General features: G+C 36.8%; 1 protein-coding gene across 1 annotated transcript in view; it reads left to right on the top strand.

Annotated features, from left to right (window-relative positions):
* DOK6 (docking protein 6) overlaps positions 1 to 23166 on the top strand; it is a 251085-nt gene extending 227919 nt beyond the window's left edge. The window contains exon 8 of the mRNA XM_064432502.1: positions 11554 to 23166. Coding sequence (XP_064288572.1) covers positions 11554 to 11693 — 140 coding nt within the window. The 3' untranslated portion in view covers positions 11694 to 23166. The remainder of the gene's footprint in view (positions 1 to 11553) is intronic.
* Positions 23167 to 24220: the final 1054 nt, after the last annotated feature.

Here is a 24220-nt window from a genome sequence, read left to right as displayed (position 1 = left end):
GGGCACGTGGGTGACATTTTCAGTGGTTTTTACTATTATCATTGGTTTTCATATTCTGTTTATTTGCTTATTGTGGGGGGGAGATGGGTGTGGAAGGAAGTGCCTCGGTTAAAGCTGTTTCTTTTGTTGTCTAAAAAAGGAAAAGGGACTCCTCCCATCTCCAGAAACAAGCAGATCAAGTTCTTTGACACCCCTTACCAGATTTACCTCCACTCATTTCCTCTACTGTTACACAAGTGTGATAAAAATGGCCCAGTTTGTTCACACTGAATCACAGTGAATTCCCTTTCAGGGAAAAAAAAGCAAAAGAACATCACTTGCATCTCTCAGTGAATTAGAGCCATTGTTTTTGATTTCCTGGTGGGTAATTGAAGGCTTTTACAGCTAGAAGAAATTATTTATAGAGTCATGAAAAATGGATTAACTTTCCTGAGTGCTTCATTGATGTTTTAGACATCTACTTTATTCCAATGAAACTTCTATAATCTAAAAATCAATAAACTTCTTTATTTTAGAGAATAAATTATAAAGGAAAATAATTTGTTTCCTCTCTGTGAACTGCCTTACTGCCACATATTTTATATATGCAATCTCTGCAAGGAACAAAAGAACTCAGAGTGCTGTTATACTCAGTATAGACAGAAACTTTTCCTTTATTCCATCCATTTCATAAACCGTTCAACCACTTGCAATGGCTACTACTAAACACCTCAAAATATACCTCAAATACATGTCATAAAATCCATTTCTGTATTTTTTTGTGTACTGTGCCTGCTGTCTCAAGTCTTATTAAGGACAGTCTATAATTTTTAATTGCACTTAAAAAAAATAAAAATCCTTTCTCCTTTAGAATTGGTGGAGAGGTATGTCTTCCTGCCTTCAAGTGTTTCAGGACACTTTTTAACATTTCCAGAGAGCAAATTATCAGCTAATACAATATTTCACTTTTACATGGCATCTACTATTATTATCTAGTTGCAGCTTGAAATAACATTAAGGTCTTCTAAAGAATACTTCTAAGGACAATTTCATACAAAATTACTCCATAGAGACCCCAAATCTGAATAACAAATGGTTTAATAAATGCTTTTAATATATGGGTAAAAAAATAGATTTTGAAAGGTAGAAGTTCTGAAAGCTGTGTTCATCCCTGCATATATCAATGTGAGATCTTCTCTGAATTTTTCTCATTGGTGAAAAATCTTTAGTTTGAATAGCTCATTTTATCAAACTGGAAAGAGTGTTTTTTTATCTACCACAAACCATCCTCCTCCTTCTCTTCCCAGCAAAGTACACACAAGCAAGGCAAATTCCCTGTGTTACACCATTAATACAAAGTTCCTTGAAGGAAAGGCATTTTACCAGAGTCCAAGGCTTTTTCCTGTTCTTGGGCGACATTGTCTGCAGTTTGAATGGCACTTTGTCCTCAGGGAACTTCCTTCAATGGAAGTGGAGTAATAGGATGAGTCTGAGTTTTGTAACAGAGGTAGAGGAAAATGATCAAAAACAGATGACGAATTCTGCTGCTTTTGTGCAGTGAGAAGATCTAGCATGGCTCAAACAGGACTGAATCTGCATTGAAACCACTTGCTGAGGTAATCTCAGGCACAGCTGATGCTAAAATGACAGTCCTGTTACACCTCAGGACCATTTCCAACAGCCAGGCATTCCTGCCTCTGAACAGCCCTCTGGAGCAGATCTGACTCCACAGTGGAAACCAAACATGCATAAAACATGTTTTGCAATTTGATTTGCCTTTTTTGTGTCTTTGTTTTTGATAAGGGTTAGTTTTGCTAACATTAACCTCCCTATTTTCCTGGCTCTTCAGGTGTGCAAAGAAACTGGCTGGGAGTGCAAAAAGAAGGGCTCAGATGTACCACCTGCATGTCTTTGTTTTACATGTGTTCAGTTCTCATGTTCTACTCACATAATAAAATTGTCTTTTAAATATAGTTTTTGAAGAATACATATCCATTTGGACTGGTATAAATCCTTTTTCCCCATTTTTCCCTATGTTAAGAAATGTAAGCTATACTGCCTGCCAATTTTTCTCTATTTTTTAAATTTTTTTCCAATCAAGGCTGTATTTTACTTACATAAAATATGGTGAAAAACATATTCCCTCCATCCTGTCAGACCAAATTTGCTCTCTGACTGTGTTCTCAGACCTCATGTGCTGAGTTTCATTTTATGGCAATATTTTTTATAGGCTAGTGATAAATCTTTGTGAATGGAATGTTTATAATGAAAATACTACCAGGCCAGGAAATATTGGTCAACATAAAGGTCAGCAGAATTATAACAGCCACAAGATTAAACAATACTGATCAATAAATAGTACCTGCAATAGTACCCCTTTTCAAAGGCAGTATACCATCTCCACATTACATACTTTATATGGATGTAAGTAATTTTTTCCTTCATTTTACTTTAGATATTCTAATATTAAATTAGGAATTCACTGTTTCACTCCTTCTCTGTAGTATCAGTTGAATTTCATCAGGCCTGTACAGAGTTTTCTGGAATAGTGTATCCATGGGGGAAATGTCAACATTATTTGAAATGCAATAAATATTTAACAGTGACATATTCCTATCATCAAAGTGATATGCAATGTATAAATTTGCATTTTTACGTTGAATTTTTCAGTAAGATGCTTTCTGTTACATCAGAGATAAATTTAGGCTTTGATTTTTTAACAATCTATCTGATAAAATTTCTCTTTTGAAGGGGCATTCAGTTTGGCTGTAATAAAAACACAACATAAACATTTTGAGGAAGGGAAAAGTGGACTGAGCTAACAAATTGGTAAACCAGGATGATGACACTACATATATAACTACCAGCATTAAATTATTCTGGTACATGTACTTTGTAAGAATGTAAAAAAAAATTATGCTCCAAATTCTGCCCAGAGATCTACAATCAGCTGGCTGTCATAATGACTTCATACTCTACCCAGGGCTCAAAAGCAGACAGCCAAGTGTGTAGCTCTACCTGCTTAGACACAGCAGAAAATTATTTAAGAAAAAGTAACTCAATCCACGCAATTTTATCTATCCTTCACATTTGGGTTTTTTCACTAGCTTTATATTCTTCCTGCTTTTCAATTACTCTGGGAGCAGGTTAATTTTTTGGGGTATTTTCTTTTGTTGGTTTGTTATGTCTCCATGATACAAAGTAAACACTAAAATAATTTCTGTGTTGGAGTTTTCCCTAGCTGTTGTCTCTTCCCCCACTTTAGCCATTCCCACATGCATTTAGGATCAGAGCATTCTTTTCTTGTTATTTCTTGCATTTTGCAATTGGATCTCATTCAAATGTTCCTCGAAGTGAAGGAAATTGTCACTTGCAGAAATTTCCCTTTTTTTTCCCTTAGTGTTACCAACATGGAATGTCTGCTTTGTGAAGTTCCTGTTTAAAAAGTTCATTGAGTTTTGAGCTTGAATAGGAAAGTGAAGCGATATTCATTATGTATAAAAATGCTTAGTCTTTGTTTACTTTTGTGGTGAATGAAATAAATTTACTTGGCACAGGCACAAGTTCAGAAACAGCTAGCATTCTCATTATGAACCTTGATTTTACAGCCTAAGTGGAGATGTTTTATATTAGGTTTTATATTAGTTTCTGGTTGACTGAGCCTGTGGTTTAAAGAATAAATTGGGCCACCTTGGACAAAGTACTCAGCCTTTTCAGGTAGCTTTTTTAGGGCGCTCGTTCAAAATTTTATTTGCTGTTAATTAACTTGCTGGCATATTGGTACATTTTAGTGCTAAACTGCCCACATTTCCTCTCAAAAGCTTTTCCTCAAGGTTGTGATGCCTGTATCTTTCAGTACAAAACAAAATCCTTGACTGTAGTAACTCCATACACATAAATTTTGGATCGTCTGTGTAATGGTTCAGAGAAACCTGCAACTCTCCTAACTTAGAGCAAGTCAGGAAGAGCAGCTCAATACTTTCTTGAATTGATTTTTTTTTTAAATAGAAGATTTTTTTACTCACAAGAAAAATTACTGAAAAGAAAGTATTTCATTGTATTACAGAATAGTTTGGGTTGCAGGATGAGGCTGCTCAATGCCAGGCTATCAGGGTTCCCTGAAAAATACTTTTAATAACAATAAACTAAGCATTCAAAGTATCACTGCAGAAATTTCACTTCTATAGAATTCATGAAACAAAACTCAGAAATCCTTCTTTCCAAGAGTCTTCAGTCTTCTAATTTTGTGTCAAGTGGGAACATGATTGAACCTTTCTCGACTGTGTTGGCATAGTTAAAGAGCTGGACTCAGGACAGAGGGTGAGAGGGGGCTGGTTTAGTACTCCAACATTAACACAAGTGCAAAAAGCTGCAAAGACAAAATTAATCTCTGCAAGGACTAGTGTGGTCTTTATATGGAAGACAATATAAGAAAGCTAACTACAAGCTTATTGTGCTTACCTGCACATTGGCTCAGAGCACAAAACTACAAAAATTGCTGCTCCAATTTGTTTTACTTAATCTCCTTGAAGTTTAGGCACACAGGCCTACAGTTGTAGATAATAAATAGAAGAGCACCAGTCAAAGAGATATAATATGTAAAATAGATCAGTTTTTCCAAATACGTGTTAGATTTTGGCAGCAGAAACGTGAGCAAAAATGGAAAAAACTATTGGGTAATGTGACATGTGTAAATAATTTTCTTTTTCCTGCCCTGGATGGAGATGTTAGGTAGTAGGGATTTATATATGTCCCTTTATAAACACACCTAAACACATTATTAGGAAAAAAAAATTAATGGAAATCAATTAAAAGTAGAGAGCAAGATAAACCTACTAATTCTTGAGAAAGATGTGGTTGATGTTCTAATATTTCTACCCCAAGAGCTACATCAACTTGTGATAGTCTAAGTATGTGATTCACAGGTTAAGTGCATCAGGACAGCAAGTATTTGAAAACACTTCCCAGAAAAACACAGCAGCAATTAGGCCAACCTGGCCTTCAGTCAATTCCCTGCCTTTAATTACACGTTTCAAGATACTGCTTTTAAATACCTGCTATTTTAGGTAGGGATAGAGATGAAATAATGTTTGTTTTTCCTGTGCATAACATTTACAAGCAAATCACATTGTAGATATTGAAGCAATTTTTCTGTGTTTCAAAATATTGACATGTAGATGTGATCTTCACAAAACTCCAGAATTATTGTGCCAAAGTTGAATGTTGAAAATCAGCATATTGTAAATTTGCTGGTCTTAAACTGCCAGTGGCAATCCTGCAGTCTCTTCTACATGCATATGTAAAGCTCCTTCTTTTCTAGAGGAGGACTTGAGGACAATGCCAAAGACTTTTAAGCTAAATAATAGTCTTCCAGTTCTGGAAAGTGATATGGCTCTGTAACAAATATGTATCTACTCAACTACTTAATAATCTTGATGCTGTATAGTTAAAAAGTTACTATTTTTATTTCAAATTCTGAGGAAAATGAAACTATTTTTCAATTAAGAATGAGAAATAAATATTTTGAAAGGGGGGAGGCTAAGAGTTTATAATTCATTCTCTTCATATATTTCCTATGTATTTTATTCTCAATTTAAATTAGTTTGATTCAAAAGTATTTGTAATAAACAAACTAAACCATTTTCTTAAAAGTCTGTCCCAAAAATTAGGTTTTTGAATTTCTTTCTCCCTTCAGAAAGATATATGTATGTGATGGAATTAAATCCAAAATTATTTTAGAATACATGAAAGTTGGAGCCCAGCTGTGCTCCCTGGAGCTTTTAGTCCAAGTGCAGTTAAATTCAAAGGAAAATTTTATTTCTTTATTTGGAACTGAAACAGGCCCACAGTTTCACTTTCAATAAGTATATGGAAATCAATATGCTGTAATGTAGTTTATGCTGTTTTTCAGTTTCCATCTGCTGCCTTCCATTGCATCTTTTTGTGAGTGACAGCATAATAATTGCTGTACCAATTAATGCCCTTCCAATCCAACTGCATCATTACTGCAAAATAAATGTTTTGCTTTGTAGCAGTTTGTCCTGCTATGAAACTTTGCTTTAATTTTTCCAATCATCTAACAGCAGAAAAGGAAAAGCTGCTTTGTCATCAGTAGCTCAATAGAAGACACTGTATATTCAATACAGAGAGTTGGCAGAATTTTAACCAGTATCAATTTATAAATAGGATAGCAGCAATCATTTATTTTCTGCCTTAAATGAAAGTATCCTTTTTGATGCAATAATAGCTACTTAACTGATTTGAGACCAACGTAAGGGGGTTTTTGGAGAATTTTTTTTCTTTATCCAGAATAAAATATGAAGTCTCTTTCTTTGCAACAAAAGCTCTTAGAGGATAAAAGTTCCATCTGAAATAAGCAGTCATAAAAATTTAGTTCTTTTCAGTAAGAGTTTAATTTTCCCTAGTGGGATTTCAGTGCATAGCTACAGTACCTTTCCCATTCTGTCCTGTGTCCTAACAAAAATGCTGCAAAGAATATCAGAGGTTGAATCACTTTGCGACAAGCTTCCCCATTCAAACTATATCCTCAGTGCAATCTCTGGGCCCCCTCTGGTATAAATAGGAGCTTTCACTGCTGTTGGGAAAGTCCTTGGAGAATGCAAATCTAAATTAAAGACTGGTACGAGTTTTGGGAACTTTTCTGGCTCAAGGGTTGCATTTATGTTGTCCAGTGAGAATTGTGTGAGGAAACAACATAGAGCTAACTCCTTCTTACTAACGTTTCATTCTTGAAGCATCTGTTAGCTAATTGGTTTTTTTCCACCTTCTTGCACTATCCTGTTGTGCAATGATAAAATCTCATCATCTCAGTTTCCCTGCTTCCCAGACTGTTCTGTTTATTGGGAACAACAGAATTTTCCAATTAATATTTCTAAAAAGAAACAACTACTTTACAATGGAACATTTGATTCACTTTATTTATTCTTAGCTGGCACTGATTGATTCATAGAAATGTCTTTGGAGCACCGTTTTTCTGCAGCATTAAATAAACAACTACAGCAATTGCAGAACTCCTGCAATTGTAAAGTGTCAGAGACTGCCAAATACAAAACACAATACTAATAAAGATATCCAATTGGCTTTAATTTAATTACTTCAATTTTGTGCTCATAATCTTGGAAACAGAAATACCAAATTTTAATTTCAAAAATAAATTTATTATTCTTACCTAGAAAAATAGAAATGCATTAGAAGCACAGCCTTTTGTTTGTAAAGTCATCTGTTCAGAGGTAAAGAAATCCCAGATGAAAGCTTGCTGTGCAGCTGCAAATGTCTTTATTTTTACCTAATGGCTATCTCATATAAGGTAATTAAAGGCCTGCAAGAGAAGCTGAAACACAGGAGCCTCTGGTTCTATTAATTTTTAATCACTGTACTGCAGAAACATAAACTTATATTACATCTTGTATGGGAAGAGCTTAGTCATGGGGTTTCCAAAGTGCTCCTGCATCAGAGCTGTGAGCAGTCTGGTGGCGATGGCATTCACCCGCATTTGGTGGCACATTGCTCACAGGTCATCATTTGCCAAACAAGCCATCTGGCAGGGAAACCAGTCTGAGAAAAAAACTGCCATCTCTTGCCCTTGGCTGCTTGTTCCTGCTCTTCAGCTTTGCCAGTACAGAGATTTGTAGGGCCCTTGCAAACCAGATGACCAAAGTGCTTCAGTCTACAAAGCAGCTTTGCAGTCACAATGGCACAACTGAGGGACAGTGAGCAGCAGTGTCAGTACAGAGCAGAAAGGGAATGTTTTCAGCTGATTTTCCACAGAAAGTGTAGTGTTGAACCTTACCCACAGGCAGAGGGGAATTTTAACATGGGACTTGTACATCAGAGATGAGTGCTCTAACCAATGAACATCAGATGAGAATCTCTTGTATTTGAAAGAAGAGTGACCTTTATTTCATTTAGAAAAGAAAAATGGTTGGCACCTGCCTTCTGGTTAGGAATTTGAATTCTGAATCTAAAACAGAAACATCTCCCAATAAGCAGCAGTAAATCTTAAATAAGCAGCTTTTAAATCTTATCCCTGGATCTTTTATATATTTTTTTTTCCTTTTCATTTAGCTTAGTACTGCAAGTTTTCTCTCAGAAGTTGTGATCGATCTACTTATATGTACATCAGTCACTGCTGTTACTAGGAAACCATTGGGTTTTTCCTCTAAAGAATTGTTATAAATAAGCACCATGCCATGAAATAAGATCCTTGTGTATACTGCCTCGGCTTCCAACATAATTAAGATCAGGAAAAATCTAATTTAATGTAATTTACTGGGTTACATTAAATTTTCTTGATGGATCATTCATACCTAATTGCTTTGGACTGCAGCTTCATTGCATTCTATAATCCTGAGAGTAAATTTGAATAAAGGATGAAGCAGGCTGAGTAATACTTATGTTTCCAAGGTCTTGTCCTGGAACAGAAAAAAAAAGAGCAACTTTTCCTCTGTAAGCCCTGGGGGGGAAAACCTCCCCCAGCTCCATTGGTGTCTTCAGGTCATGAAATCTGTGTGAATTAAATTAGTCTTGTGCTGACTTCAGAAGAATTGTAGAGAAGAGTTAGTTTTGTGTTCTTAAAAGCTGCTGTGGTACCAAAGAGCTGCAAAATCCACAAACAGTATTCTTATTCTTCTTCTTCTGTCTTAACCTTTTAAGGCCCAAATATGACTGAAGGAGGAAACTTAGAAAGCTGTGCAACTTTAATCCTTCACTGCAAATACTTTACCTGTATCTTTAGTTTCAAAATCCTTACTGCTGACATAAAGTGTCTCTGCAGTACCTACTAAGGCTCCATAAGATTGATCAGATGTATGAATCTTAAAATAATATTTAGGAATGAAAATAAAAGAATCTATTACAATATAGAATTTCCAGTATGTGATATGCTGAATTTTAACAAAAATCTGAAAAGTGCCCTAAATTTTGGAAATTTACTACTTAGCAGTCTTAAGTCAACTTGGAACCTTTGGGCTATTTTATTGTTTTGCCACCATCATTTTCTTATTCATTTATTGAAGTATATTAACATAGTTAATTGTTGTTTTTTTTAAAAAAAAATATGTTGAAAGTAAATATATTGCCTAGATCCATTCTTCCCAAACTTGTAACTTTTCTATTACCCATAGCTCTCCCATTTCATTTGCACCAATGTCCTCTACTCTTTTTGTTATTATTGTCATAGATTTATGCTATATTGTTCAGCTTGAACCTCAACCAGACATCTTAGACCTCTTGGCTCTGTTAAGTGTGCCTTAATCTTTTCAATCTCTCTGTCTCTCTTCTATTTCACTACATGTCCTAGCAGTTAGGAGAGAAGAACTCTCCTCCTTAAACTCTTCGGCTGCAGAGTGCAAAAACTAGCCCTGTTGCGACATTTAGCATCCACAAATTTTCCTTTAAAGAACAGCAAGGGATGTGCTGGCTTTTGGAAATGAAAGACCTGAACTTAATTTCCTTTTTAACCCTAATAGGTTCAAATTCATCTTCTACCTTCTAAGACACTGCCTAAATTCCTTAGCTAGAAATTAGCAGCTAGAAATTAGTGTATTAGGGGCACTCTTCATCACTGTATTAAAGCTACACTTAACTACAAAAGTGGATTTAAAATTAATTATACAAGATACAGCAGATGACACAAAAAGGCCTGAGTTTAGGGAACTCTGTGGTTAGTAAGTCTCTTTGTTCCTGCTCATTGTCACAGGGATTGTTTTATACTCGTTGGATAAAATACATTAAGAGAATGAAGGAAAATTTTATCTTGACATACTTTATTTATCTTTATTAGTAGGAAAGAGACAAATTTTACACAGGAAATCATGTGCCTGGTTTAACAGTTCCTAATGGCATTTAAAAGACATATGATTCTGTTTCTGGGTAAAAGGAAAGCAAGATCTTACTTCCTGAGAAGGAAATGTGACAGATTTGGAATACCAAATTAAAATCTTGAATCATTCATCTTCTTATGTTTAGGTTTGCATTAGATTAAGCAATAAAGTGACAATAATTGTGATGTAATCCCAAATAAAAGTAAAACATTAATAAAGGCCTTATTTAATATCATGATTAAAAGTTGGTCAAAGCAATAAAACCTTTAAGACTATTCGCAAACATTATCACCTACTGTGTAGCTCAGAACTAACAGTCACCATAAACTTTAATTCAATTTGATGTAAAATCTTCTTGAAGCAGAAAACATTTAAACCTTTCATGTCAGTGAAATTTTGGTAGCCAATGTTAATTTGACCCAATGAATGAAGAGTAAAAATATACATCAAAAATTCATCCTGCTTGCTTGTACTGTGAGAGGGATTTTATGATCATTAACAAGCCAGTGGGAATTCAGATTCTGGTTTTATTGTCTTCATTGTCACTAAGATGTATCTTTTATTCTATTTTTCATTTAGTTGGATTTTTCTCTGTCTTGGTCCCAGCATTGGTCTGATAATCTCATGTTCAGGGGGAGCCATGGGGTTTTTCATGAGGAAGTCAGTAACGTGTTATGATCAAACTTTTCCAAATGCAAGTGAGGAAAAGTTTTCCCAAGTCCGGTGAACATCATCCTTGGTTCCAGCACTACTGGGCCAGCTGCTAACTGTTTTGAAACATGTCAGCATGTCAGTATTCTTTAGTATTTGAGTCTATACCATTGCAGCTATTCTTTACCATCTCTGTGGTTGACATAAAAATATGATTTTGCATTTCTACAGGTAAGAAGTGTATTAAGATATTTTTTAAAGGATTATGTAAAACCATTTTAAATCCAAGCTTCAATATACATTAAAAAAAGGAGATACATTGCACAAAGATATGCATTTTGGAAGTTTGCTTTTTGTTAGTTATTAAATTTCAATTTCAAAAGGAAATATGAGGTAGGAAAACTATCAGGTTATAGAATTGGGTCATTAGGGTTACCTGAGTTTCATCACTGGCTTTTCACATGTGGCTTCCCATCTTGCAGATTAAAGCAATGGTTATATGACATTTACAAGCCTGTCTGGAAAAGTGCACATCCTGGCACATCCTCCTCCCAAACAGTATTCTCCCATGTGAACCATATCCCACTGCCAGTTCCTTTTGGAATTACAGTGGTGCTGTGTTACCTGACAAACTGGCACCATGTTCAAAGGCAGTATGTAAATGAAGTGGGATTTGTGGGACTAATCCCTTTGAAACTCCTGGCATTACCTTCTTGGGCAGTGCTTCAGGTAAAAAATAACAAAAGTTATTTGTGAGTCCTAACTGACATAACTAAGACTTATTAAGCAGAAAATGCACAAATACAACACTCTGAAACTTTGAAAAATAATTCTGATCCTAAATTATTTCTGAGTTGGGTCTGGGGCCTTTTGCCTTGGCTGGGAATCTGTCAGCCACGTGTGCCCTTAGCCACAAGGAAGGCCCTCTTCTGCAGCTCCAGAAGGGCCCAATGAAGCAACTCTGTTCTCCAGGCACTCTGGCACCATGGGACACTAGGAGGTTAATCCACTGGAGTCTGTGTCCGTGGTGAAATCTTCAAAGCCCACTTACATCCTGGGTGTTCATGTCTCTCCCCTCCAGGTCACAGCCTCGGCTCAGCGAAGGTGTCCCGGGCGCAGACATTTCCCAGCTACCCGTCGGAGCAGGGCGAGGAGCACCAGCAGCCGCTGTCACTGGCCAGCAGCTATGCCTTCAGCTACGGCTCGGGGCTGGTGCAATGACAGCCGGGGGCTGCTGGCCCACATGGACAGCTGAGCCTGGAGCCTCCCGTCAGGACCGAGGAGCCGCTGGCCCCCTCTGCGCCCACCATTTGCCGTGAAAACTGATGCCTACCAGCTCCAGCCGGGGCGTCGCCAATGCGGAAACCTGGAGAGGCGGCTTCCCCGAAGCAGAGGCTAAGTCTTTATTTATTTATTTTGCCGTTCCTTTTGTCGATATGTTCAGAAAAGAGGGGTTTGGGGGGTTGGGGGAGGGAGGAAGGGGGACACGTCTGTGTTGTAAGAAAGTGGTGGAAACAAATGAAACTGTGTTGGTTGGTGTGAAGGTTTCTGCATGACCGGAGAAGGTCCCTTCTGGGGCTCCATTGCAATGGCGCGTTTGACGCTGGGGCCTTCCTTCCCGCCCCCACCAGAAGGACAGCCTGTCTTCACCCACAACCTCTGTAGGTCCTTGCCACAGCCTACAATTCCCGCTGGAGGCACTGAAATGTCACCTACTCAAGATGCAGCATCAGTGCTGCTAGGGTCACCTCCAGATCTGAGTGGGCTCACTCACTGCCCTAGAGGGTGGTTGGGTGTTTTTTGAGCCACACACCAACAAATAGTGGAGCAGCAGGCTGATATGTTTTGTTGGGAATAGGGTTTGGTGCATTAAGGTAAGGTTATTGCCTGGTCCAGCTCTAATCTTAAATTCCTGGGGCACAAATTCATCCCTTACACGTGCAATTTTCACCATGCCCCTAGGAGCTGTGAACATCCCTATCAGCAGCATAGTCTAGTCCTCAGAACGGCTGCAAAGTCTTCTTGTTCGCAAATTATTTAGGTAGCCATGCCTGCAAGCCTAACTTTAAAAAGCGGGAAAACTGTTTTGTTTCAAATAAAAAAAAGTGGGCCACTTGCCCAGCTGGCAACCGCCTGTGCCACGGCTGGGCCAGACATGGTAGAGCTGAGCTCTGGTCTTGTCTTTCTGGTCAGCGTTACTTTGATTTTCTGTGTTTCCTTCTCAGATTTCTGTTCTAGATGCACATTGTATCTTGTATGATCATGTGTCAAGCATCTGTTTACTCTCGAAAGGAGGATGAGTACCTCTCAATGGAAATTTTCTGTCTTTGGAAGACGTCTTTAAAAAACGAACTGTAGTAGATGTTTGTAATCAGTAATGAGGGAATAAGTTGGAAGGCATACCTGTAGGTGGGGAATGAATTTTATCTATCCTGAACATTTAGATTTTTGTAACTGTTATCGAATATTTATGTACTCCTTGTGATGCCCTGAAATGTTTGAAATTGTGAGGAGAAAAATTTGCCCTCTTGTATGATCTGAGGAGCCTTGTGTTCTGTTCCCAGAGTGAAACTATTGCCATGATTACCAGAGGGATTCAGTTCATTGGTTGTTTCTCAGGACAGGTTGAGGAAATGTACCAAGGACGAGACACATAGACTCTTTTCCAATGAAACAATCGGTTTTATGTACTATAATTTAACTGAAAAAATGCTGTTGGGTTGTTTTATATATGCACATTATATATATACATATATATATATATATATGTATTAAAAGGTATGGAAGAAACTTCTGCTTTTGATTAAACATTTAATGATACAGTATGATCAGCTTTTCTCCAACCATTTTCCTGGCTGAGACCTTGCAGACCTAGAGCTTTCAGTGAACGGCTGCTGAATAAAAAAGCTTTGTGATCCACTTGAATGAAAGAGTTCTACCCCACCGCAATCACCTTTATTTATTTTTTCCCGTTTTTCCTTGTCTCATTCACTACCTCTTTTCCTTCTCACAGTGCTGCCATACTCAGGAATAGAATGGCTCCCTGCAGAGAGTATTTTGATGAGCTAAAATGAAAAACTGCTCTCCCACGCTGTCAGGGCACTGTACCTATGGTGCTCTCAGAGCTGTCCCCATCAAGGAAGCTTCATTCACACTTTCAATTAAGAAAAAGATTCAGTTGACATTTTGCTTAGGGAAAAAATTCCAATTTTCAAACTTTAAATGTGAAATTTGATACAAAACAATAATGGTGTAATTCTGTTACTCAGTGCAGCTTTGCCAAATATTTGCCTTTTGGGGAAATGGCCAGTTATTTTTATTCCTTTGCAACTGAGATTCATTCACTTGCCCTAAAATTATGTATATTTTCTTTGAAACTCCTTAGATTAAGTTTTCAATATGTCCTACAGTTTTCAATGCTGTGTCCAAGTAACTTTCTTCCTCTGTGACTAAAATACTAGTCATTTAATAATTACATATTTTACACAGCCCAAAATGGGGAAAAGGCAAAGCAGAAGCACATAACTGCTTTCTAGTTCCAGTGTCCATATACTTTAAGAACCTATCTAATTCCTCAGCCTAATACTTCAACTGTATTTCTATCAAAAGCATAAGGTCTATATAATGTTCTCTTTTCGTTTTCTGGAGAACAGTTGCTGTTTGTGGCTCTGTCTTCCTATGCAGTACCTGAGTATTGCCAAGTTAATGAAAATGTAGATGCTATTTTCAAAGAAAACACACAAAAAAGGGAGGGAAGCGGGCATTATAGCAGTTTTGGCTATATATATGGCCATACATAGCAGTTTTACTAAATATTTTCCTTTCATTGCATAATGCAACCATCTTCTCAACTCATACATTTATAAAATATCTGTGAGGTCTCCCTCCTACAATACACAGAAAATTGAACAAAGCTGCAGAACACAACCAGTCTATAGCAAATCTGACCAGTTGGGAATCTACTTCTTGTAGAGACCAAATACAAGCACACTAGAGTTTGAAAATGAGGATGCAACTTTGCAATGTACTGTAACACAGCCTAAGACAACTGGTAACCTGAAGCACAAAAGTATTCAGGAGCCAGTGGATGCTGCCTTTAGTGCCACTCCAGAACAGCAGATGATATCACTGTAACACTGGTGTATTCACACAGCTTCCACAAATGTTCCTCAGAAAAGCTCCATGAGAACCAGGCAGACACTGTGACAGCAGTGTGCCAGAAAATTCTGTTTTCATGGAATTGCTTTAATTCCTAGCATATGCCTGTTGATAACCTAAGTGATGGCCACTGAGACTACTTTGTACGGCTCCCAGTGCTTCCACCAGAAGGAAAACTCTCTTTTGGAACACATGGTAGAGCTGCCTGCCTAGAGACTACAGAGGCCTTTAAATAGACCCAGGGACCCCATGGGACCCTGTTCCAGTCTCGGCTTTCTTCCTGTGCAAGGCACACAGACTACTCCTGACCCAAGAGTTGCTCTCTGTTTTCAGCTAATGAGCTGTGAAGGAATGGAGGGCAACAAAATGTCTTAAGTGGTAGCCAGGTGCAGCTGGTACAAATGGAACCTAGCATTAATATGTGATAAAATAGAAGAAATAAAATAAAGCTTTTGCTTTTATTTCTGTTTTGGAGGACATGATATGAATATGTAATTGTGACTGTGATTTACTTTTTTTTAATCACCCTTTGATAACAATATATTTACCCCTATGAACCAATAACACATGACATTACTAAATATAGTTACTAATATATCTTTACTGTGAATATTACAGATTGATGCATGCTGGTACTTTTGATTTTGAAGTCACGATGCAGAAAAGGTGAAATTGAAAGAGACTGCTAATAAATCATGACATGGTGCTAAGGAACTTGAATAGTCCCATTTTTTTAAACAGCCACCTGTCATTATTTCTAGTTTAAACCGTCTGTGAGTATACTCCTTTGAAACAATTTCATCTGCCCATGTAAAGGAAAAAGAAGAATCTCTTGTAGCAGGGACTTTGAGGTTTTTCTGAGTAAATATTCAGACATTACTTTTTGTGGCAGACATGTGGTCACATGTATCAAGTTCTGTCCTTGAGAGGTTTTGCTGTGTTTGTTTTCTTCTTTTTTGGTTCCACAAAAGCTACAAGTAAAACTTGAAAATGTATTGACAAACCAAAGGAGTTTGTTGAGACATTGACAATAGCTGCTTTCTTTTGTTTTGTCAAAAGTCTACCATGACATTTTGGGAAAAATACTTCATTCCACAATACATGTATAGGAATCCTGTTGGGATGCAGAAAACTATAATCAAGTTTTGTTCTAAGTTAATAAGACTTTGCTGGAAGAGGGGTTGAAATTGAGTGTCTGAGGGCAAAAGTGTTTTAAAGTGCTCTCTATAGCAATAATTTAAGTACAAAATACAGCCTTCAGGCACCCATTTATTTAGAAGTTGCTAAAGTGCAGGCAATCTGTGACGACCCTTACCTGCTTACGGCAAAGAGAAAAAAAGGTCAATCGTTAATCATATCTGTGTACTGCATTTATTAGAAAAGGAATTAACTTCATGCTTGTTCAGCTTTCCAGTCTAAAGGGCAACGCTATGAGGAGTAGGGTTTTCTGAGATATTTGATCTCTAGAACTGACAAAGACCATCAGCCTGTAGCATATAAACCTCTGCTCAGACTTAGCTCACCAGCCACATGTGCTAGTTTTCATCTGGTAACCTAGAAACTGCAGGGTGGTTTTCCATTAGAAAATATAACTGTCCTGAATGGCTGTGCATTTTAGCCTGAAATATACAATTATTTACAAAATACTAAAAAGGAAGGAGTAATGAGTTCCAATTAATCTCTGCTTTAGTGTTTAACATCAGTGTATTTTGGCTCTTTTTTATACCTGCTGCAAAGGAATAAGTGTGGCTTTTATCCACACACGGAATGGAGTGAATAGTGGAAAAAGTGTGAAAAGCTGCTCTTTGATTATGAGAATAGATCCAAAAGCACCAGAAAATTTAATTTTTCTATCATTCAAATACCTGTGACTTTTTCCAAACACACTTATTACACAACAGGATATATTAGAATTTTACATTTTTAACCACAGAGAACTGGTCAAAATGCCCATCTGTGTTTTGTAAGTAGAAGGCAATGACTGTGCAACACCACTGTAGTGACATAACTTTAAAATCAAAGGGCTGGATATATGAATTCTGCAGTAATAAATTCTTGCACTGCATGAAGGGGGCTGTGTTTGTACTTGATATTATAAATAAATGCTCTTCACTTCTTATTTTTGATAAAAAGGTGAGGTATGTTGGAAACTAGGATAAGCTTATGGCGGAATGAAAGAAACCACAAAGAATATTGACTCCCTTGTTGTAACAAGAAGTTTGTCTCCCTGTCCAGGTCCTTAAAAGACAGTAAAAGGTGATGGGTAAAGGTCTTGTGTATTCAGCAATTATTTAAATTGCATTGTGATTAGAAACGTAATTAGAATCTGCTGGCAAAGTGATGCTATTGAAGAAAATGGAAGTTTCACTTTGCAAGGATTTTTACAAGCTTATGCAGCTTGACAGATTTTTACAGACACAATTAAAACCCATGAAAGTAACTGAGGTTTAAGTATGATTAAATATAATTAAAGAATTTGAAAATGTCCATATTGTTATGAATATTGCTAGCTGTAATGGAGACAGTATTTCCTTTTAAACTGAATGCAAGCTCAAAAAGTAATAGGCTCTCTAATATAAGGAAGTTAATCTTTTTAAAAATCACATTTAAAGTGCCAAAGAATTCATTTCATTGGGGTTTTTTGTTGTTTTGATACAGAGATCTTCATGAGGTTCAACAGATTTACTATGTTTTCTTACAAGCCTGAAATTGTCAAGTACATTAATGTATTTTACAGGAAATTTTTTCCTGTGAGAATGTTTGACATGAATGAAGTTAATTTTTAATCAGCTGATACATTGTTTTCAGTCTTTTTAAAAAAATTGTGTGATAACAAGTCAGAGTCGGCATAGAAAATAGCACAAAATTAATTGGCTGGTTTGGCAATTCCATACCAATAACCAAAATAAGGGTTTCAGTTAAACATTTATTTTCACCACTGCTCCTATACTTAAAACAGAATAAATTACATAAAATAAAATTTTCCTTATGGATGTTTGTTGTCACATTTCCTGAGTTTCCACAGATGACGGGCTGTGACAGGAGATATCCAGAACTGCTTTTTTGAAATTGTTTTGATTTAAGATGGTTGAAAGGAAAAACAGAAAATACATGAAAATAAGAAGTGTTATGACTTCTTACCAAAGAATGACACATACTAACCTTCTATGTCTTTGAAAATCATCATTATAGAAAGGTAGAGAAATTTATGAAAGGAAGTGAAAAATGCGGTAAGAAATCAACAAAAAATAAAACCAGATTCTGTAATCTTTGAAAATATTAGGAGAAATTGGCAAACACTTAAGCACACAACAGTGGGCCATGTTGAGCACAAAACACTTTCCCATAGCATTCAACTCCTTCATCAGGAGCTGGAAACAATTTTGTGTGTTCAGTCTGATTCACAGCTCTACATTACTCTGTACAAAGCATGATGGGCTCATTTTCCCTAACCTGGCTGGAAGAACCAATTACCAGCCTGCCTGACATGAATTATGCAATACAGAAAAACAGTATTTTGCACAACCCACTGCCAATGTCATCACACAACTTTGTGGAACTCACTGCAGCCAGGTATTGTCAAAAGTATGATTTAGAATATTTCACAGCTCATTGAATTCTGGGTGATATATTCCTTAATGAGCCATAAAAATATATACAGAGGTGCTCAACCTTTTTGCCTCTAATTGCAAAATGTTCTGACAGAGTTCTGTAGGAAGGTTCCTCCCATTCTAACATTGTTAGGTAAATTATAGACATTTCAAAGAAAATAATAAATGTCTGGAAAAGACAGTTTTATTTCAGAGGGAAAAAAAGAGTATTGAAGATTAATTTTAATTAATTTTCATAAAGATTAATTTAATTATTATAGATTCATTTTAATACATACAAATATTTCTAACATACATTCCTCTTTCCAAATACACATCAGCATGAACAGAGAAAAGTATTGAAGAAAAAAGAAAGATACTGTGCTTTTGTTTATATCTTAGTATGATAACCTATTGATCACTTAAATAATTTTTTTTAAATTTACTGGTTAATGCTACAAATTAATTACTTAGTGTAACAATCTAATTGAATAAACTGTTAAGACAGGTATTAAATACCCTTTAGAACCACTGACATGCTTTTTTTGTAAAATTACAAAGTTTCTTTTTAAGTAAGCATAAGGTTAGAAGAAATATGTCAGCCATGCTAGCAATTCATATTAATTATATTATCTAACTATACAGGCTAACAGTGCGGATAGTGCGGAAATAATATTTTGAAATTTGTGTTAGATACCTTTGTACATTTCCTTTGATATTTCTAGCTCAAACATTATATCCTAATTATATGTAGGGATATATAACTCTATAGCAGAGATAGTAAGGTTAATCTACAGTTTATAAATCAAGCCTAATCAGGGCCAAGAAGTTGGCTGCCACCATGCCACAGGACTGACTAGAGCAGTGGCACTAATCAGTCCTGTGGCATGGTGGCAGCTGATCTCAGTAGTGTGGCAGCCTGCCCCAGTAGTATCTGAGCACACACAGCTGAGGCTATCTCAGTTTTCCTGAGGCTCCCCTGCTTTAAAGGCAATGTTGGCAAACTCATCACTCATTTATCCGTTGGTTATCCAGATGCTTGTCTTCTTCTCATAACTCTCAATGCATTACACTATTAGAAAAGAAAAACAACAACAAAAAAGGTATGGACAAAAGCAGAGACAAGCGCCCTCTTGGTAGAAGAGTGTCCTACTAAGCCCTGCAGGATCTTCTTCATCCTAAAAATATGAGTTTTTTCTGTGCAGGAGCCCAGCTTCAGAGGGGATAGAGCGTGCTTACTTGTCTGATGCAGGCTGGGAGAGGACTGGGAAGGGTCTCTCCCATTTCCTGAGTGATTTCACAGGCATGATGCTGGATGAACCAGCGTTTCATATGGCAGTGAAAAGCCTGGTCCAGTTTAGTGTTTGGAAGACTGCTGTGGGTCTCCAGGCTGGGGTGGAACCATTTGCCTGAGATGCCAAAGGAGTAGTGATCCCCTGAGCCCACACAAACCCTGACAGCACACGCCAGCAAGGCACAGCTGTGAAGGTGTGTCTTGTGCTCTAGCCCAACAGGGTTCTCCAGGAATGTGTGTGTTTTGGAAATATTTTTTATGTTGCCTTACTTACACCTTGAACAATGCAGTCTGAGAATTTGGCAGACAGCTTCTACTCCTGGGGTCTGCAGCCCAAAAGAACATTTTAGCACCTATCTTGTAGACAGAGGGGCTGGTTTTGGAAATAACCTTTAGTGTCAGACTTAAAAAGCTGTTCAGAAGATTAATTCCTACTGAGCATCTCAGCTTTGAAGGAAATTGCACTAGGGAGTAGTCACTGAGGCAGAGTTTCAGCTTCTGTAAATAAATACCATTGATCTGGGTTTTCACAGAGCTCCATAACAGAGTATATTTAAAGGAGCATGGTGCACATGAAATTTTAAAGTAAATTTGAAAAATCAGAGTCCTGGTGCCCTGATATCTTTATAATTCCAAAAATAATAATCATGGCGCTTAAAAAAAAAAAAAAAAAAAAAAAAAAAAAAAAAAAAAAACCAAAAAAAACCCACACAAGCACAGAAACAAACAAACAAAACAAAAAAAGCAAAGCACCCTAGAAATGAAACCGGTAGTGAGACCATTCCTCTGAACAATCCTCTGAATATTAAATCTTTCCTTTTTCTGAAGGAGTGTTTCTTATTTGGAAGTCTCAGGAGTAAACTAGCACGTGCTGGTCCTCTCCTCCTGTCCCCTAGTCCTGGGACAACACCTGGAGAGGAGGCAGGTGGTTAAGTTGCACAGTATAGTTAGAACAAGCATTCTTCAAACAGAGAAGGTGGGTGGGAATTTAGGTCAGGTGAAGATGATAAAGAAGGTTAATTGCTGAACTACCCTTCCAAAAGAGGGGGTGTCCAGCTTTTTGTGTTCCTTGGTGGGTCCAGCCCTTAAAACAGCATGTTTCCTCACATTGTTTTACCCCAAGACAGGGAGAGCAGAAGACTAGCAGAAGGAGCAGTATCATTGAACTTATTAGAGTCAGAGAAGTTCTTTAAGGTAAAGGAATGTTCTGAAATTAATGAAGAAAATAACAGGTTCTAACTTTCACCTTCTTTCATATACTGTTTCTTTTTTGTCCTGTTGATTCAAGCTCTGGTGACTGCTTTTCCTACATTCATTTTTCAAAAAGATTTGAGTTTACACCCTTTAAAGACTTAGTTGTACTACTGATTATTGAATATCCCTTTGAAGACTGAATTTAAACATTTCCCTTTTTGACCCAATGAAAAAGATTATTTTTATTATTATAAAAAAATGTTTTACTTTTCTTTAATCTCATATATTCATTTTCAAATCACACAGATGGTAGTTACCCTAGAGTACCCTTCAAGGTATTCAAAACTCAGTTTTTTAATGACAATATATTTTATTACATTTATTTCCTTTCAGCAAAGTTTCTAAGACCTTAAAAAGCCCTCAGAACTATTTTACAGTTTAGATGGTATGCTGAGCTAGTTGCTATCCATGGTTGTGTCATTTTGCTTCATTGATTCTTTTTTCCTCCCTCTTAACTATTTGAGCAAGTGATGTAGCATGAAACAGCACAGTAACTGTTAAACATAAAATTTCCAAATTACAGTTGATGGAGTTTATTCAGAAGAAATTTTTAAAATTCCAAAAGGAAAGGACAAATCTATGGGAAATATTGAAACTAAGCAGCAATAAACAATGGTTTGTTTATGCTGGAAAGTCTATTTACATAATCCAAACACCAAATATTGGGTCCCAACCTGCCAGACTCATAAAATATTTAAAGAGTTATAATATTGCATTTCAAATTGAGCTTTTGGAAGTTTCTCTTTTGTGTATCTTGCTAGTTTTTAAACCAATAAGAATGTTGATAAGTTTGGGGTTGTTTTCTTTTTGGTTTTAATTTGTCACTTGTTCAGCTGCTGTTCACTGATATTACTATGGTACAGAAATGAAGCTGTTGTTTTGGGATTGTTTTTTGAAAAAAAATAACGTATTGTTCTTATTATGCTATGTGTGATGTGATTTTCCCTGTGGATTATCCTACTGGTAGAACTAATATGTTTATGGAATTTGAATTAAAACAGATTACATACCTGCAAAGGAGTGCACTATAGATTTTGTCTTCAAATCTCAAAAATAAGCAATTGTTTCAAAAAGACAAGCTGAAAGTACCAAGAAAAGAAATAAGGGCAGTACCACAAATAATCAAAGGAGTCTGGTATTCCATATATTTAACCTCAACCTCTCCCTGTTTTTTACCCTCAGTAAAGCAGGGATGTATTCTGACGTTCTCTAAAAGCAGTAAAACAATATCATCTTCTCAGCTTATGGATGTTTGTGTATCAGGACTCCAGCTGAGACCTTCTGTGTAATCAAATCCATTACATTGTTATTTTTGGCATTTTACTATCGGGGCATCATAAGAAATGACCCAATGCTACAAGGTTTCATTTGTAAGGCTGTGCACAAGTTAGAATTATCTGCTATGACATTTGATAACTCAGGAAATAAACCAACTTGTTAGTAGTACAGTTCTGTGTATCCTCATCAATTTCACATTCAAGCATTTGTATACCTGAAAACCTTCAGCAAGTGAAATTAAAAAAAAAAAAAACAAACATCCATTGCAACATGTCCTTGTTCAGGAGTACAGAAAACCAAAAGAAGATGTTTTTAATGGTATATGACATTGTAAACAATTTAAGTCTTCAGTGTAATTTGAAAGGACACTTTAGTTTAGGATTTTAGATTTTTAGCTGAAGTGTAGGATAACCACATGACGCTCTTATTGCTCAAATAGTGAAGAAAAGCCTTGTGTCCATCTTATTCTCAGAAAAAAATAGGTTCCTATTTTCCTGTGCACGTGAAGAAAGATTTCCACTGGGGAAGGCTGTGCAAAATGTGCTTTTCACTGTCAGGCTGTGATGCCCTTCCTAGCCAGCCAAGCAGAACTGGTACCTTATTTGTAGGCAGGTTCATGATGCCTCCACCACTAACCCCTTTCAAAAAAAACCCAAACAAAAACCCCAAACACCATGTCTAGGAACATTTTTGCATATGTTTCAAGAGAAAAGTGGAATCAGGCATAGGTGGGCCAGGCACACAGTTGTTGACACAGATGATTATCAGCTGTCATGGTAACAACACACCTTCTCTTACTGGGATTCTGTCCTCAGTAATTCAGCAGATTTGTAAAAGGCCAAAAGATGCATAGATCCTAATTCTCAGGTCTGCCTTCTAGTTCTGTTTTGTTTAATGATTTTTTTTTGTCTGTTTGTTCAATTTCTGTGTGATTTCTTCTGTAGGTTTCAGCAGAATATATACGTATGCACACATACAAATACATATGTATCTGTATTGTTTTGTAAATGTTCTCAGTCATGCTTTCTTCTGCTTTGCACCATTTACTCATATACCTTCCATGTTCTCATTTATTTTTTGCTCAATTAAACCTTACAATAAATTATTAAATATAACCTGACAGTGACAGAGTCTTCCTGCTTTGTTTTCTTCTGGGCATGGGGAGGAGTGAAGGGGGTGAAGGAGTGGGAGAGGAGAGCAGGGGCTACACTTCAATTGCATCCCCAAAAAAAAAAACCTGAAATTACTGTGGTGAGTGGCAAGAAGCCTGTAAAACCACAAAGCTGTCAGATACCAAGCTGCTGTTCATACTTTTAAATCTAGGTTCAAGGAGCCCTGATACATTTGCTTTTGTCAGCTGAATAGCACTGTTTGCCCGGCAGCAAAATAACACCTCCTGTGTGGAAAATCATGGGTATTTATTATTCCATAGAGCTCTCAATTTGAGATGCAAAAACCATGAACACCGACAACATTAAACACATTTTCTTTCTCACCCTGTCACATAGGCTTCTCATACACATAGATTTCTCAGACCAAGTTAACTTTATGTAAACGTATGCAGCTCCATTCTGCATATTAGAGTGTTCTAAAACTGATCCTTAAGAGTCCACCTGCTAGGTAAAAGTGTTTCCATTGCAGAAGGACAAGTAGTCTCTAATCCTGCTTATGAATTATGGGATAGGGTAACTCTGCAAGCTGCAGTACAACACCAACACAACCAGGCTCTCGTCACTGTCCTGCCAAAGCAGCTCAGGCCCAAGCAGCTCAGGCCCTACCAGCACAACCAGTTTGACCTTCCACATCTTACCAGCACAGAGAAAATAAAGTATATTCTGTAAATAAAAGGCCTGTGCTTTGATTGCTTCATTCTTAAGAAATAACCTAATGATCTTTTCTTATGTTTTTGTGAGACATTTTTGCAGTTGACATAAATCTCCTCTGTCTGCCTGAGTGATGATTATTCTCCTCTTCTTTCTCTGCTGTGTATGCCATGAAAATTGGATCTTCCATAACTGTTAGAAGAAGGCTAGAAGAACATTAAAAGGAAAAAAAAAAGAAAGAAAGAAAGAAAGAAAAAGTTGAAGGACTTTTCTCAAAGCAGCTACTGCTTTGAAAAAGCAGAAAAAATTTTCTTCAGATGCTGACTTATTATTGGGAAGTATGAAACCATC

Source organism: Passer domesticus, chromosome 1 (assembly GCF_036417665.1).
Source record: "Passer domesticus isolate bPasDom1 chromosome 1, bPasDom1.hap1, whole genome shotgun sequence".
NCBI lineage: Eukaryota > Metazoa > Chordata > Aves > Passeriformes > Passeridae > Passer > Passer domesticus.
The sequence above is the reverse complement of the archived record's forward strand: the minus strand, read 5'-3'. Positions and strand labels throughout refer to the sequence as shown.